At 39.0% G+C, this 17,501-nt stretch overlaps 1 protein-coding gene across 8 annotated transcripts in view; it reads right to left on the reverse strand.

Moving 5' to 3' along the window:
- The window catches only part of PAN3 (poly(A) specific ribonuclease subunit PAN3), a 114,457-nt gene that overhangs the window by 70,053 nt on the left and 26,903 nt on the right, over positions 1-17,501 (reverse strand). For 5 of the 8 annotated variants that reach the window (XM_045016868.1, XM_045016849.1, XM_045016839.1 and 2 more), the window contains exons 3-4: positions 13,660-13,726; positions 10,841-10,911 (exon numbers count right to left, since the gene is read on the reverse strand). In XM_045016868.1, coding sequence (XP_044872803.1) covers positions 10,841-10,911; positions 13,660-13,726 — 138 coding nt within the window. Of the gene's footprint in view, positions 1-10,840; positions 10,912-13,629; positions 13,727-15,128; positions 15,183-17,501 lie in introns of those variants that run through there. The other 3 variants (XM_045016886.1, XM_045016876.1, XM_045016893.1) reach the window with 3 other exon arrangements.

Below are 17,501 nucleotides of genomic sequence, written 5' to 3' on the forward strand. Positions count from 1 at the left end.
AGATCTTGACATTAAAACAGCTAACCATTTACTTGGTGGTCTTCAGGGTGCTTTAACAGAATTATAGTCTCCTGGGTTTGTTGCATGTAAGGAAGCTGTTGATTCACAGGCTGAAACATTAGGAATATCCACACAGGTCAAAGAGAAATGATCTTAAAGGGGAAAATAATGCTAGGTGAACTTGCAAAGGATGAAAAGAAAGGTAATTAGATCTTGAAAGTTTTGAATGCAAGGTTTTCAACTATATTTTAGACAATATTAACAGAATTGGATGATAGGATGCATAAGTATGAAGTGGGAGAAATGTTTGCTTTCTTTTAAAAGACGAGTAACTGAAAAGCAGCAGTGACGACCTGAAGAGCCACACTCAAAACTTAGCAAGCAGCTATTCTTGTGGATTTAAACCCTGAGAGTTTTGACAATGAAATTGAGCTGCCAGTTTTTGCAAGCAAATCTTTAAGGATGACTTGGAAACAAAAGCACGCATCGAACTATTTAGTTACATTCTAAAAAGATCTTTAGATGAGAATATCCCTAACAGAAATAGCATTGCATATATTTTACTGGCAGCTAATCAAAGGAATTTCAGCAAGCTAAAATTAATCACTTAGAACATCAATGGGGCAAGAAAGGGTATGCAATCTGGTAATTATTTCTAGAGAGAACTCTGAAGCAAGGTGGACAGACTGGGATGAGTTAATGAGATTGCTTTAGAGAAGACTAAGGAAGGTCCCCTTGTAAGAGTATGTAATGGTGATTTTAGGGGTTTTTTTTGGTGGGAGGGAGCTGGCAGTAGGAGGCAAGGATGCCTATATTTGAGTCTTCTAACCGGGCCCAGAACATCCCTGGCACAGCACTGTTTCCCAATCTCTTTCAGGCGAAATCCAAGTTGCTGATATGGATTCATAAAACTCTATGTGGTTTGGATCCTAGTTCTAAGAGCTCTCTCTCCCTTCATGTTCCACGAACGCCATTCAAATCAATTAATGCACTCTTGCCTACCACCCCTATATTTGAACTTCTGAGGGCTGGAAACAGTGGTTTTCAGCAATGGGTTCTAGGCTCTGGAATTAACTGCCCTCAATGAGAAACCAGAAGAAGAATCACTTGACCTTCAGTCCATGGTTCAGAGCTCATCTGCTACAGAGGTGGCGTATCCTGACATTTACAATGTTGTCACTACGGTTAAGACTGCATACAAGTTTCAATTCTATCCCCTATTTTAATTTGCTCATAACATTCTCAAATTTTCACCTTTTGAGATGAAATTTTCACTAGCTGAAAATGACTTGGGGAAAGTGATCAAAAATGGTTGAGTTATTTGAGGGCAAGTGAAAAACAGTTCTTGTATTATAAAAAATTCTTGATACTTGCAGTTTGGTACAGAAATAACAGTCATTTGAGGGATGTGCCTTTGAGTATTGCATGAAAACTAGTTTTGATCTGAGTTACAAATATGAATGTTGCATGCTGCTGAAATAGGACATTTTGTATTTTGTTTTAATTCACAACATAGGAACAGAGCACAGGCAAGTGTTGGTTGGTTAGTTGCACAGCGAAAAAGAGTTCCTACAGACCTTGCAAGCACCAAAGGAGTAACAGAAGGCTGCTGCACTCTTAGGTCAGTCTATGCTCAAAAGTTTAGCAACGCAGTTACATCACTTAGAGGTGTGGTTTTGTTTTGGGGTTTTTTGGAGACATAGCTATGCTGGCAAAAGCCTTACTGTAGATGCTGTGATACTGACAAAAAAGTACCTTTTTGCTGGTCTTGCTGGCACAGCTGCATGAGTAAAACTTCAAATCTGAAACCTTGTCTACGCTTAGAAGCAAAGAACCATGCTTAGAAATGCACCTTGGGGACTCCATATGTTGAGGGAGGCAAAAAGTACATTACTCAGCTGTAAATTTCTTAAGTTTAAGGGCCTCTTACGATACACTGCACAGAACACAACATTATGGTTGTGTGTAACCAAACAGTTCCAGATAATGGAATTTACACATATAAGAAAGTAGAGTTTACAAGTCTAGGAAAGTGAAATTTGGGTTTTTCTTTTTAAAAACCCAAGAATATTATATATAAAAATATTGAAAAAGTTAAAGATGTGTAATGAAGCACTCAAAATGCAGGGAACAACAAGGTTAAGGATTCATATGCAACCTTTACTCTGCCCCTTGTGCTCATGTATCATTATATAGTAGCTGTGTGATCACACTCTTCCTCAATAATGGCGTTCTTCCTGCCACTTTGGATATAAATGTAGTATCTTATATCATGTATGGAAGCCTAGAAGATCTTTCCCTATTCATGTTTCATTACAGCCCTATGAAGAGTCCATAGCAAGTCATTCTTACTGAACACACTACATATGTATTAGACCTAACTTAGGTATAACAGAGAAATCTTGCAAATACACAACAGCCATGTCGATGTTCACCAGAGTTAGCTTTGTAGTTAATTACCTCAGCCCTTGAATTGTAGCTATAGAAGACTGTGTGCCTGGTAGAAAAGATATGTAGCTGATGAGTGCTGACAAACCTATTAAGTTATCCTTTTCCTAAGGTACATCTCACAGAAAGACTAAGTCAATGAAATTACTCCAGGCATAAGATATATTGAATTTATTTAGGTATAAATAACAAAACAAGCAATAAGATATTTTTTAAAATCACTAGTTAAGATGAGAGCTAGAAGTTTGTTCTTTCAAATAGAATAAGCATTTTACTCTGATGAACTTATACACATCAATTCCCAAAACTTTCTATAAGTAAATGTAATTTTGAAATAGTTTAGCTTCGTGAAACTAAACTACCCATAAATCAAATTCAACCTGAACAAAAAAAAAAGTATTTAAGAAAACACCAGACTTACATAAAAATAAAGAAAATATCAAGTCATGTCTGTTAATTAGTAAATATCAATTCTGTGGAACTCTACTGAACAACTGAAAACTGGATAACAGAGTTCCATAAAACTGTAACAAGGAGACCAAATAGCACAGCAGTCTTGATACATGCCTTGTAGTCAATAAGTCAGTTTCTCCACAGTAAAGAAAAACTTTATTTTAACTCTTTCTGTAGGAGGATAAACTTGTTTCCACATTTGTGCAATAACCTTCTTTACAGAAACAAGCAAGTGATTGCATAACTGTTTAATAACAGTTTATTGCACAACAGTATGGTATAATTGCAGAACAAACTTCATGTCTGAAAGAAAAGTTTAGTCCAGTGATGATCTGAAATCTTCTCTGTAGCCACAATCCTGAAAATTACAATGAGTGATGACACAAATATGGGGTTGCTTGGTAATGAGTATTGATCTACCCCTAAATGTGGTTTATGTACTGGATTTCTGAGATGGTGTGTTAGAATGCCAGAGGGGAGTAGACAGTTTCAACACACTCCCACATAGTTAGATACAGTCATAAGACCAGAGAATGCAAACCATTAAGGCTGAATGGATTTAACTGCCCGAACAATGGAAAATGGATGGGCAGGGGTGGCTCCAAGCACCAGCGCACCAAGCATGTGGCTGGGGCGGCAAGCCGTGGGGGGGCACCTGCCAGTTGCTGTGAGGGCAGCAGTAGGCTGTCTTCAGCGGCATGCCTGCAGGAGGTCCGCTGGTTCTGCGGCTTTGGCGGTGGGTACGCCGAAGGCGCGGGACCGGCAGACCTCCCGCAGGCTTGCCGCCGAATCCGCACTACCAGCGGACCTCCTGCAGGTGCACCGCCGAAGGCTGCCTGACTGCCGTGCTTGGGGCGGCAAAATACATACGCCATCATATGCCAGCAATGCCCCTCTGCTATGTACATCGGCCAAACTGGACAGTCTCTACGGAAAAGGATAAATGGACACAAATCAGATATTAGGAATGGCAATATACAAAAACTTGTAGGAGAACACTTCAACCTCCCTGGCCACACAATAGCAGATCTTAAGGTGGCCATCCTGCAGCAAAAAACTTCAGGACTAGACTTCAAAGAGAAACTGCTGAGCTTCAGTTCATCTGCAAATTTGACACCATCAGCTCAGGATTAAACAAAGACTGTGCATGCCTTGCTAACTACAAAACCAGTTTCTCCTCCCTTGGTTTCAACACCACAACTGCTAGAACAGGGCCTCATCCTCCCTGATTGATCTAACCTCATTATCTCTAGCTTGCTTCTTGCTTGCATATATATACCTGCCCCTGGAAATTTCCACTACATGCATCCGACGAAGTGGGTATTCACCCACGAAAGCTCATGCTCCAAAACGTCTGTTAGTCTATAAGGTGCCACAGGATTCTTTGCTGCTTTTTCAAAATACATAGAGCCGCCCCTGTGGATAGGAACGTTCTCCTAGAGTGACTTTTTTCCCCTTCTGGTTCAGCCTTGCTGGCTGACTTGGAGAAGACATCACATTTTATCCCTGTAACAAAGAACACTGAGCAACACGGTAATTGGCGTCAGAGACACAGAGGGAAGGGGAGTTGACTTCCTACAAGAATGCTGAAGTGCTTTGCGTAGCTCAAAAGGCTGTTTCTTTCACCAACAGAGGCTGGTCCAATAGAAGATATTACCTCATCCACCTTGCCACTACAAGAATGCAAGTTGGTTCTGTTCTTTTCCTGTAACTAGGGCGGCCACTCTCACATTCTCAGAATATTGGACATTCCGGTAGTTGTGGGAATGGAGTGGGCCTGCCCCTGTCGGCATGCAGGGTGCACAGGAGCGCACTGCCCTGCCCCCCCCTCCCCCCAGTGTGATCTCGCATGCACCGTGTGAGAGATCAGGCCGGAAGAGCTGCACAGTGTGTTCTTCAAAACGGCATCCCCTTGTCATCCCCTGGCATCCCCAGTTTTGTCTCTGTTCAGTTCAAAACCAGATGAGTGGCCTCCCTACATGTAACTCAAGAGGGAAACATCTTACTTAGCTTGCAGAGAAGCACAAGAAGAGGAGACTAAATATGCATGTAGGCTGTTTTGCAATCTTTCTCTCTAAAGTTTTGTTCCTACTGCTGAATAAAATATTTGGATTTAAAGAAGTTGGTCAGTCTCACTGGTCACAGGTCTGTGAACTTTGCATGGTAATACATGGTTGAATACATGGGTATCCCAATCTAAGAGTGGAAAAACTGCAAAATTCCAACCCAAGACAGGGAAGGACAAGAGCCCTCACACCTGGGGGAAGAGCGGGAGACTCAGACAAGAATGGGAACAGAGGTTTAGCTAGACCTATAACCATGACAAGCACGTAGTCCCCATGTCTGTATACTGTAAATTGAAGGATTAAGACCTGTTAGTAGTAGTCAAAAGGAAGACGTTTCAATGCAGTATACTACATTTGTAATAGTGTGTCCTTTTCATTGCATTTTTTCCAGCAAAAGAGGAAACACATTTTCATTAATTCTTGATCGTTTGTTGGGTAATACATAATATACACCTCTACCCCGTTATAATGCCACCCAATATAACACGAATTTGGTTATAACCCGGTAAAGCAGCACTCCGGGGCGGGGGGAGGGCTGTGCACTCCTGCAGATCAAATCAAGTTCGATATAACGCGGTTTCACCTATAACACGGTAAGATTTTTTTTGCTCCCGAGGACAGCGCTATATCGAGGTAGAGGTGTATTCTTAATATTATCTTAACCTGAGTTAAGATATGAGGGGTTCTAAATGAGCTATTACCAACCAAAAAAAGATCTTGGAGTCACTGTGGATAATTTTCTGAAAACTTCTGTTCAACGCAGAGCAGCAGTCAAAAAGGCTAACAATATGACATGAATTATTAGGAAAGAGATAAAGAAATAATACAGAAAATATCATAATGCCACTTATGAATCCATGGTACACCCACAGCATCAACACTGTCTAGTTGTGGTTGCCCTATCTCAAAAAAGGATACAGTGGAACTGGAAAAGGTTCAGGGAAGAGCAACAAAAATGACTAAGGGTATGGAACAGCTTCCATACAAGGAAAGACTAAAGATTAGAGCTGCTCAGCTCAGAAAAGAGACTAGGGGAAGTAATAGAGGTCCATAAAATCCTCAATGGTAAGGAAAAAGTGACTAGAAAAGTGTTATTTACCCTTTCCCACAACATAAAAAGTTAGGGTCACCCAATAAAATTATTAGGCAGCAGGCTTAATACAAACAAGAGGAAGTACTTTCCCACAACTCACAACTAACCTTGGAACTCATTGCCATGGGATGTGGTATTGACCAAAAGTATAAGTGGATTCAAAAAAAGAACATATGCATAAAACTGGAACAATACAGTGAAGGAACAGATCCATGATGACAGTTAACTAAGAGTAAATATAACAAAAAATTGAATTATAGAAGAAATGCTACTTTATAGTATGTGATCTCAAAGACTACTATAATACATATGCACAAGCTAGCAGAGCAAAGGTTGCTTGTTGAAACTTCACTTTTGAGTGCTTAACAGACTTTTATGGAATTCTATTTAATTTCATATTAGTCAACTAATTTCTACAGTTTAAGAAGTGAATTTACATGACAAAGAACAAAACGTGAGGAGTTTATCTTTTTTCATCTTAAAAAAAATAAAGAGAATTCCCAGATGAGTGCTTGCTACGGAACAACTCAATGCTACAAAGTGCTGGCCCCAATAAAGCAGAGGATGTAGGCATATATGATCTTTAACCACATGATTAGTCCCTTAGTCCCATTTAAATATGACTGAAGTCATTGCTTCAAGTTAAGCATGTGCTTAAGTGTTTTGCTGGGTTGGAGCCAGAGTGTTCAGCACCCTGCAAGACTGAGCCAATAATGGTTTCAAGGCAGTGTACGCGTACTAGTGGAAAGCTGTATAGAACACAGTAAGAAGAAAAGGTGCCAAAAATACACTACTGCTGTCAGCAACTGTAGAAACATGGCATGAGCAGAACTAAAATGGAAATTAGGTCTGGTTTGGGAGACAAATATTCCAGAGGAAATTTGGAATGGATTAGGCAAAGTTCAGCTCTTCATGCAAAGAATACTCTGTGTAATAGACTAGCTAAGCACGAAGTCTGGAAGATGCACCAAATTTAAATAAGAAGTTTGTTTCTGATTAATCTCAATCCAGATAACTTCTCCATTATCTTCCACTGTTCAGTCCAATTTGGAGAAAATCTTTTGTTCCTAACTTCTAGTTATCCAGGGCCAGTGAAGAGACATTCTGAAGGACTAGAACTCTTGTTATACAGCTTGTGGTATATGTAGAGAGACTAGTACAAGCAGCACTGAAACATCCCAAAAACATGGCCAAATGGAATCACAGGATGGTTCACTCATTCCAACCACTGTACCAACAGTTGTCGTCACATCAACAATTATCACTACTGCAGGGTATATCTACACAGCAACAAAAAACCCACAGCACTGAGTCTCAGAGCTCAGGTCAACTGATTTGAGTTGGCAGGGCTCAGACTATGGGGCTAAAAACCACAACGTAGACATTTTGAGCTTGGGCTGGAGCCTGGGCTCTGACACCCAACACCCTTGCAGGGTCTCTACATTGCAATTTTATAGCCCCGCAAACCCAAGTCAGCTGACCTGGGCCAGCCACAGCCATGTCGCAGATCTTTTAGCACAATGTAGATGTACCCATAGAGATCTCTAGTTCTGACTCAGATCAAGAACCATTCAAAAATGGAAATAAAACCAAGAAAATTATTGGAAACCATTGAGGACAGTTCAGTTCCAATGGGTTTGAAGGTATGAACAAATAAATTTTAAAAAGCAACAAACGTGCTGACCTTCCAGGCTGACTCGTGAGGATAAGTGGTAACCATAAGTCTGGATTGGTGGTAACAGTCTCAGAACCAGTTTACACAAAAATGTCACTATGTGTTTTTCTTTAAACTTATAAAAGTGCCATCCCCTTAGCATCAGTGATTACAATAAATTATACCATACATATTTTATGAGCTATCAAAACAAATTACCAAAGGAACCAGAATAAATCCAAAGAGCTTTTCCAGGCTGAGATAAATAATAAATTTATGCTAATTTAAAATATAATCTTTCTAAAAAGAAAGTATTTCAATACATTAATGTTGAGACAAAATGTAAAACTCCAAGGAATCCAAGTTCAGGATGACACTCCATCCTTAGCAAATGGTATTATGCATTTTGGAAGACAACAAAAGAGGTACAACAGCATTAAGTTAAGGACAGAGTGTTAATCTAATATTGAATATCCTGGCTCTTGTTATCATGCACCACAAATTTGTTATTTGTGTACTGTAGTTTGTAAGAGAAAACTGGATTTGCTATAAGAAATTTTCAAGTAGCTACCTAATTGCATTTAGGGTTATGACATTCAAAGAGGTTTAGGGTTGTCCAAACCTCCACATAGACTGCACCCACATAAGTGTTCAGCAAATTTGAATTTTTTCTTTTTTCAGTATTCTGTAAAATTTCTTAAATTTGTATTCTTAGATTTACTGTAACTTAAAATTGTAGTGCAGCATTCTAATAATTACTTGATTGGTGAAAGGAAAGATTTTACAGTTCCAAGTAAGTGTTTATCAAAGGCCATTTGAAGGTAATTTTTAGAATGTTAATGTAAAATTAAGAAGTTGGGTTAATTTTTTAAAGCCAATCTATAGCTGTCTGATTACAGCTATTTAAAAACATTTAATGTTTTTAACCCCATTATTATAAGCACCTCAAATAGCCCCAAGCACACAAACCTATTATTTCCAAACACTGTCTGCCTACACAAAAAGCAAGGAAATTCATAGTTAAGGTTACCAAGTCCATCCTTAACTTACTTTGCTGTGACCAAGTATTGCAGCTCATAAGTAGTATAGGATCACCCACTGTTCTGAGGACTCTGATAGGATCATATGATCAGCAATATCTAGGCACAATAAGATTTTTTCAGATGGAATAAACTCTGAATTTCCTTGTCGAAGTCAGCTATTTAATAAATATTTCATAGAAACCTTTATGAATTCAATACTATTGAGACATCTCCCTTTTGGAGAGGTAAGCTGCAAAGCTTTTATAAATAGCTGAGTATTTTAAGATTCCAAATTGCTAACTTTTAAACAAAATATCTGAAGAGCAATTTCTCCTTTACTCACTTACCAAGGCCCCATTCAGGGTGTTATATTTGTCTTCCAAGTCAGTGATAATGCAGGAAATGCTAGTTTTAGACAACTATTTTCAAGCTCTTTCAGGACAAGACAAAACAAAACCCTAAACTTGGGTTCTTGTCAAGTAAACAGATGTTTTTCAAATAGCTGTGTTCAAATTGTAAGTGCATATGGTCTACAAAAACCATTTAGTATCCCAAATCAATGTATTTCAAACTGTCAAAAGCTCTGCAATTCACCTTACAAATGACCTGTTGACATGAACTGTATGCTACACAAACCCCAATAATATGAAAATATGTATTACAGAATATTAACAGTATTTAGAAAACAAATCCATAGCCCTCTGCATTTGTATTCTCTGCAGTCTGAAGTCAGAGGATAACTTTCTTCTGCATTAAAAAGTAGAAGCTACAATGTATAATCAATTAGTAACATTTCAGAGGTTTCTATTTTGTATTCCAATTAACAGAAGTGCTAAATTAGTTGTAAAAGTGAATTATGAGTCAATTTGCATAAGCCACTCTTTCTGTCGAAGACACCATTTTTGTGACTATGGGTTTAGAGCTCTGATTGTTCGTGGAAAAACAGGAACAAGCTAGGAACTTATAACAATTTCAAGTTTTGCTTTGTATTTGAAACATTACATTACCAACCTGGACAAATGAGATTAATTATAGGTAGGTCAATTAAACAATATATAGCACTGTAGCCAGTTGGCCTTATAGTATACCTATACATAATGATTCAGTCCTTTTTATTGTTGTGTGTACGTTTTCATTCTCACCACTTTCAGCAAATAGTGAAAAGTGTAAGATTATATGCAGCATTTAAAGCAAGTTGTTGGTGCATGACAGCTGGCATTAAGGAATAGGACAATTCATATGCCAAACTATATCCAATATTAGGAAATAGACAATCTGTAACAACATTTTATTTCAAGGAACACTTATTTGGTGGGCCAATTATGGTAGTTTTCATTTCAATCCTTACCTGCAGGAACTATGCAAAGAACCCACAACTTCCAGTACATGGTTAGAGCTACAGGAGAAAGCACAAGCATGCTGAAGTAGCGTGCTTGCAAGACAGTGCACCACTCATTTGGGGGAAATTAATGCTCATGTAGGTGGCTTGATATTAGGGAAAAGATGTGAAATTGGTCAGTGAAAGTAAATTTTGACTACTATCTGGGACAAGTTGGGTTGCCTTTCTAACAAACAGCTGCAGATCACAGACTATATGGAGCTCTAGTGTAACCCTGGTTTACAGAAAAAAATCTGTTTCCTAATTTTGTAGATGTTTACATTTTTTCAAACTAATGAATTCTGAAAGAATCACGGAGGTTCAGGACCCATCCTCCATTTGAAGATCTTATCACAGAGCCCTGAGGCTGTGAGGGCACAAGAATGAACACCTGCAAGCCTCTCCTCTCAGCATCATAAAAACAATTTATTTTAAAGTTCAAGGGGCAGGTCCTTGACACTCATGTTTGAAGCATTCTTATAAATGCAGTCTGAAATATGTGCCTGGAATATTTCATATTAGCAGCAACAAGCTGTACTGCAATAGCACATCTTAAAGATATCATCTAACTTCTTTATGTAATGAAATATAAAACAACAAAAGTGACACCAAAAGAGCCATACCCATTTAAAACAATCTAATTTCTTGGGTCATCTCTGTTCTACCCTCCATTCCTCTTTTGTCAGTTACAGATATGCCACCTTCTAGAGTTTAGGTGTTGCCTACCTTTCTCCTTTGAGATAAACTGAGGGCAGCAAAGTCATTAAACAAGGATGAAGCCGGTGAAGTCAGTGGGTCTGTAAAAGAATGTTAGAAACATCATTACTACTATATTTTATCAGCACAAACTATTTAAAAAAATAAACTTCAAATAATTTTAAATGTAACTGGAAAAAAGGCAAAAAAAGGGTTTCTTAATCATCCAAAATTAAAGCTAATTTTAAAGTCATAACTGCTAAAAGCATAGCAGTTCATCAGATTGTGCATGGGTACACAATTAAAATAGCACTTTAGCAGAATTTTAAAAGTTACCCATTGCCAGTTTAAATAATTACATGCTGTACTCCATACCACTTAATTCTACAAAGGTTATGGATGTTATCTGTTTTGCCAACTTTTTATTTAGACATTTAATCAGGACCCAGAGGCAGTCAAGATGAGGATTTTACAAGTAAATTATTATTTCTCCCTGTCCTTACACTTCACCTCCAGGTCATAAGTATCATAATCTGGAACTCAATCACTACAGTCACCATTTAAAAAGGAAACTCCAGATTAAGCATAGATTAAAAATATGGATGTCTTCTAATTGCCTGGTGGATGACATCTGCTAACACACTAATGTTTAAAAACGTTTTCTGTAAACACAAATCTCTTTGACCATGGTCAGTATGCTTTCAAAGTGCAGTTCTATTCTGAAATGTGCCTCAAAGAGATATTTGCAGTTCCTTCTCAATAATTTCTTATCAAGTCTGTTAAATTTACACAGCCAGTCTAGCAAACCAAAAGTCAGTCTGTTTTTTCCCCTCCTCATGCATTGCCACCAATAGTGGATATTTTACAGATAAAACTTAATCTCATTTACACCAGCAAAACTCCACTGTCTTGAACAATCAATTGTTTTCAATGGGAGCGTAGAAGTAACACTCAGGACAAAACATGTTCTGTAAAATAATTATTACTAGAAATGAAGTACAAGGAGGAAACAGCCATCTGACTTTCAAATCTCAGGTTGCATTTGCAGAATAAGTCCATGGTACCCTCACATCTTGAATACTGCATACAGATATGGTCGTCCCATCTCAAAAAAATATATACTGGAATTGGAAAAGTCTCAAAAAAGGGCAACAAAAATTATTAGGGGTATGGAACGACTTCCATATGATGAGAGATGAAGAAAACTGGGACTTTTCAGCTTGGAAAAGAGATGAGTAACAGGGGATATGTTTGAGGTCTATAAAATCATGACTGGTGTGGAGAAAGTAAATAAGGTAGTGTTACTTCTTCTCATAACACAATAAGTAGGGGTCACCAAGTGAAATTAATAGGCAGCGGGTTTAAAATGAACAAAAGGAAATATTTCTTCACACAATGCAGAGTCAACCTGTGGAACTCCTTGCCAGAGGATGTTGTTAAGGCCAAGACTATAACAGGGTTCAAAAAAGAGCTAGATAAACTCAGAGGGTAGGTCCTTCAGTGGCTATTAGCCAGGATGGGCAGGGATGGTGTCCCTAGCCGCTCTTTGCCAGAAGCTGAGAATTAGCAACAGGGGATGGGTCACTTGATTCCCTGTTCTGTTCATTCCCTCTGGGGCACCTGGCATTGGCCACAGAAGACAGGATACTGGGTTAGATGGACCATTGGTCTGACGCAGTATGGTTGTTCTTATGACTAATCATTAAGATAAGTAAAATAAAAACACCTGTAAACTGACAAGTGAATTTGCTATGGAATCTAACACAAACACAGAGTTCCACAACACCACTTTTGTAATCCCTTTCAGAGGAGGGCCATATTTAAATGCATGTTTTTGCCAAATGGAAGTGGGAGCCAATTCTTAAAGTTGTTAAATATTGAGATATGACTAAGAAGATGTGAGGAAATCTGAAGTGTTATATTCTAAGAAGTAACTAAAAAGACTATTGCGAGGTTCAGTATTCTCTCACCGGAGTTAAACATTAAAATTGCTCAAGTTAAAAATATTTTCCTTAACAGACAGCATTTCAAACAACTTGGGATCTTCCAGTCATTGACATAACCAATAATATGCATTAGCAGCTTCATAACACAAAGATAGGCCTACAAAATATAGCCATTTTGTGTATGGATGGAAGGGATGTTCCCAAGTAATATGAAACAGGAAAGTGGGAAAGGGACAAGGTATTACTTAAAACATGCTGTGTAGAAATTTTAAATTCCAAGCTCCAAGTTATTGGGCATATGCCACAGAACTCAAGATCCAAAATTAATTAGATTTCTGTTAGTGCCATGTTCCTGTCCTCTGTTACCAGGAATTTCATATCAAATAGCCTGTTCTACTTTGGCTGCAGGGAAAAAAGTGAAAAACATGAGGTGATAAACTTACTTCAGTTCGTAAATAAAACAAAAATGTGTGAATGTGTATGCACATATCTAAAATTTAAAAATTAAAAAAATTACATATGTAATTCCATTTCACTTTTTCAAACAACTTTTTTTAGTAAGAAGCATTAAAAAAGGATTACTGTATTGATGCTATATAAACAGTTTCTAAAGCTAACTATCGGGGCTTTATAGTAGACATCCAAATAAGTATTTTGCTTGATATAACTGAGCAGTAAGACAAACTTATAAGTTTTTCCCTTTAAAATGAAAGGCAAGCTGAGAGTTAGAAAGTTCACTAGTAATTTGGTTTGGAATATACAGTAATAAAAAAAATTGCACAACAAAAAGTCCTATCACCTCAAAATCAGATTAAAGGGAGGACTAACTCCCTTGAAACTATTTTTTTCCATAGGGATAGCTTTTGAACATACCTTTAAACATATTTCTTTAAAAGTTCTTACCATGGCCTGCATACTGCTTGGCACTGTCATTGAGAAGGCTAGGGGAACTGCTGCTATTTGTCATCCTCTGCAAAAAATGAAAAACAAAATTGCATGAATAAAATAAAGCTATTAAGGCTGAAGACATCTGAGCTAATGTTAAAGACTTTATTAATACTAATTAGAAGATTAACATCCTGATGGCAATTGTCTCAGGGTAAGAAGAGGATACGTGCTTATTTCCAATCTAATAAATTGCTCTACACAGATTCTGATTGGTAGTGAACAAAAAACGTTGAGCAAATGAGAGAAAACAACTCTAATGAAAACCACACAGCACAAAACAATTGTATATTATAAACAGCATTATCTACATCAACTACTTATAGTTTAGGAAGCCCTATTGCACCTACGGTTCTCCTTTTTCCTATAGTTTCTCAAAATGTTAGAGAAGGCTGTAGCTTTTATTACTTGAAGATTCCTTAATGCTGCACTCCCAGGACAACTCCTCCTCTCCATATTCTATGCCACTATCATCATACGAGACTCTTCCCCTGTGGAGAGCTGTCAAATTAGTATAGCATTTGGTGGCATCTTTTGAATGACGGAACCCAGAGAATTACCAAGCACAGTGGGGCTTTCAGGAAAACGATACGATTCCTGTAGCTGTGCAACACGTTGAAAGGCCAGCAATGGTTCTCTTCAACTCTTTCAACTATTATCAGGCTGAACCCCGCTGGTGTGCAGTAAGGGCAGGAATCTTGCTAAGCAAGAACTTCACCCCAACTCAGCTCTTTGGCCACATAGGTCAATATTTTCAGAGTAGGGCCTAAAACGAAGGGAAAACAAATGGCATTTTGAGAGCTGCCGCCTCCCTGTACTGTTGTTAGAAATACATCTGCAAGGTGACAAGATTCTCACCACTTTCCATAAAACAACTGAAATTAGAAGTCCCTGCAGAACTTTAATACTCATTTCACCAAAAACATACAAATGCTTGAGTTATATTAAAGAAGAATGGAAGCAGGTTTTGTAAAATAAGTACAGTAGGACCTCAGAGTTACAAACACCTCAGGAATGGATGTTGTTGGTAACTCTGAAATGTTCGTAACTGAACAAAATGTTATGGTTGTTCTTTCAAAAGTTTACAACTGAACATTGATTTAATACAGCTTTGACATTTTACTATGAGGAAAAATGCTGCTTTCCCTTTTTTAGTAGTTTAGGTTTAACACGATACTATACGGTATCTGTTTGGTTGCTTCTGTGGTGGGGGTGGGGGTACTCTGGCTGCTGCCTGACTGCGTACTTCCAGTTCCAAATGAGGTGTGTGGCTGACTGGTCAGTTCGTAACTCTGGTGCTCGTAACTCTGAAGTTCTACTGTAAGACAAGTTTTTACAACTAACTTATGCGTATGATACCATAAAAAGAAAGGACAAAACAAACACTAAATTATAGAGTACTTAGTAAAACCATTTAGGCACATTACCAGATAGCAACTTTAGATGTGACCCTCTCAATGAGCTCAGTCAGTTGCCATGCTAATCTCACTCAATTCCACCTACTGCATTCTGTTGAGATGCTACGGCATCAAACATTCTGTTGTCATGGGACCTATTATGTTACTACCCCTTCCTCCACTCCATCCCTATGGATCTCCACACACATACCCACATAACCTCTGTCAAGCTGTCCTGCAGTGGTTCAAGAGTATGAGTACCCACCTCGGGGAAGAGGCACAAACCCCAAATTGGTTGTGACTTCTATACTTAGATTTCACCAACCAAATATCAAGTGTAAACTCCTCAGGCACTATAACAGCCCTAACATGGAATCACATCCAGTCCCCTCTCTGTCTTGCCACACAGATAAGCCTGCCTTTGTCATAGACTGTCCCTTACATCATGAAACACAGCAATATTCAGGTTATTCCCCATCCCAACAGACCAGTCACTCATCAGGTCAACTGCACTTTAGATCTCGCACCAGAAACAAGGCTTGTAGCCAATCCTATAATCAACTATCTAAAGATTTATTAAATAGAAAGAGAAACCAAAAGAATCATTTACAAGGTTAAAGCAAATATACACAAACAAGTTACAGTCTTATGTTTCAAAGGGCAACAGAAGCTTCTATAATAAGCAAGCTCTAGCTGTCCTTTAGGGCAAACCCAGGCTAAGCAGCTGGGGATCCCTTGTTTACACCTAGAAATCTTGCCCCAATAGTCCAAGCAGCAAATGAGATACAGTTCTTCCTTGTTAGGGGCTTTTATTCCCTTCCCCCCTTCTCCTTTGAAGCTGCAGATTCAGCTGATGGGAGGAATTCACTTGCAAGACTCATCTTTATTGGGGAGTGGAGGGAGGAGAGAGAAGAGTAAACAACAATCTTTTGTCCTCTTTAATGTTCTACTCTAGTCCATCTGGTGTCAATGGACCTTCTTTGACAGACAGGACATAACACCTTCTGCTGGAGACCAGCATTTTGCACTAGTTAAAGTCACTGTGTAAATCACCAGACAGGAGAGAGAAAGAAGCTTAAGATACACCTACTTAAATATTACTTTACAATATGGGATACAGATGTTATAAGTGAGGCTACATCTACACTTGCAGATGTAGAGCACCGGGAATTAAACCAGCCCTCAGACAGCAGCAGGGAAAGTGCTGCTGTGTTCTCACACTGTGCTCCTTGTGACTGTGGAGCATGTCCACATTAGCAGCTCTTGGAATGCCACAGAGAGCAGTGCATTGTGGTAGCTATCCCAGTGTGCAAGTGGCTGCAGCATGCTTTGAAAAAGGTTTGCAATGCCTAATGGGGCAGGCACAGCATCACATGATGCAGGTTTCCCAATCCCATTGTTCCATGGGCATCCTACTAGATTGCCAGCTGCTTTTCAAATGAGGGATTGGGGAGTGTGTTGTGTGCATGTGGGGGGAGACACTATTTTGGGGGTCACAGACTGTCAGCATGCTATCTTGTAAGTTCAGACAGCACCAGGGGGAAACTGACATCAGCTGTGACCCCCCACCCCCCCACCCCGCCACAGAGGAGCACAAATGCCTGCCTCTGCAGCAGGAACATTCCACAGTAATGGCTTGCTTTGTGTCCTGGAGCAGATAAGCATGTGTGCCCTCAGAAAGGAGCTTTGAAAGGGGATTTCCTCATGCCTGGAGCCAAGTTCAAAACAATGATCAGAGTGTCCACTTGACTTCAAGGGATTATGGGACATTTCTGGAGGCCAATCACAGTGCAGTAATGCAAGACATCATCTACACTGACACCTCAGCGTTCCAGCCCGGGTGCAGCTCTATGCTTCTCGTGGCGGTGGATTACCAGGAGCGCTCCAGCTGCAGAGTCCAGGCACTCTAAGTGCCTTGCCAGTGTGGACACCTCAGGAGTTATGGAGCCCAGTGCTGATTTAAAGCACTAACTTGCAAGTGTAGACAAGGCCTAATGCATGCAGCAACTCACAAGCATTCAAACACAGTCTAACCTCTGAACACATTCTTATAATTCTAAGACCTATTATTAATATTACCTAATACTAATACACAGGTGAACCAGGCTGATTTCAGTTAAGTATTTGCCAGAATTCAATTGAGGCATGGAGACCTTGGCATGAGCTGGCATCTGGCCTACCAGTGTCACCACCTCTTCCAAGACCTTTGATTAAACAAGCTGCTGGCAATGATTTTGATTCTGTGGGTATATCATATTGCTGAAGCCCAACTCACAATAAAGGGTTATTAATCAGTGACAGCCAACTGCTTACCATAGACTAACGTCCGTAATGAATTGATAAAATGTATTTATCACCACAATATCAGGCAAACTTTGCAGGCTTTGGACTAAGAGTTAACTT

This window comes from Mauremys mutica, chromosome 1, assembly GCF_020497125.1.
Source record: "Mauremys mutica isolate MM-2020 ecotype Southern chromosome 1, ASM2049712v1, whole genome shotgun sequence".
NCBI lineage: Eukaryota > Metazoa > Chordata > Testudines > Geoemydidae > Mauremys > Mauremys mutica.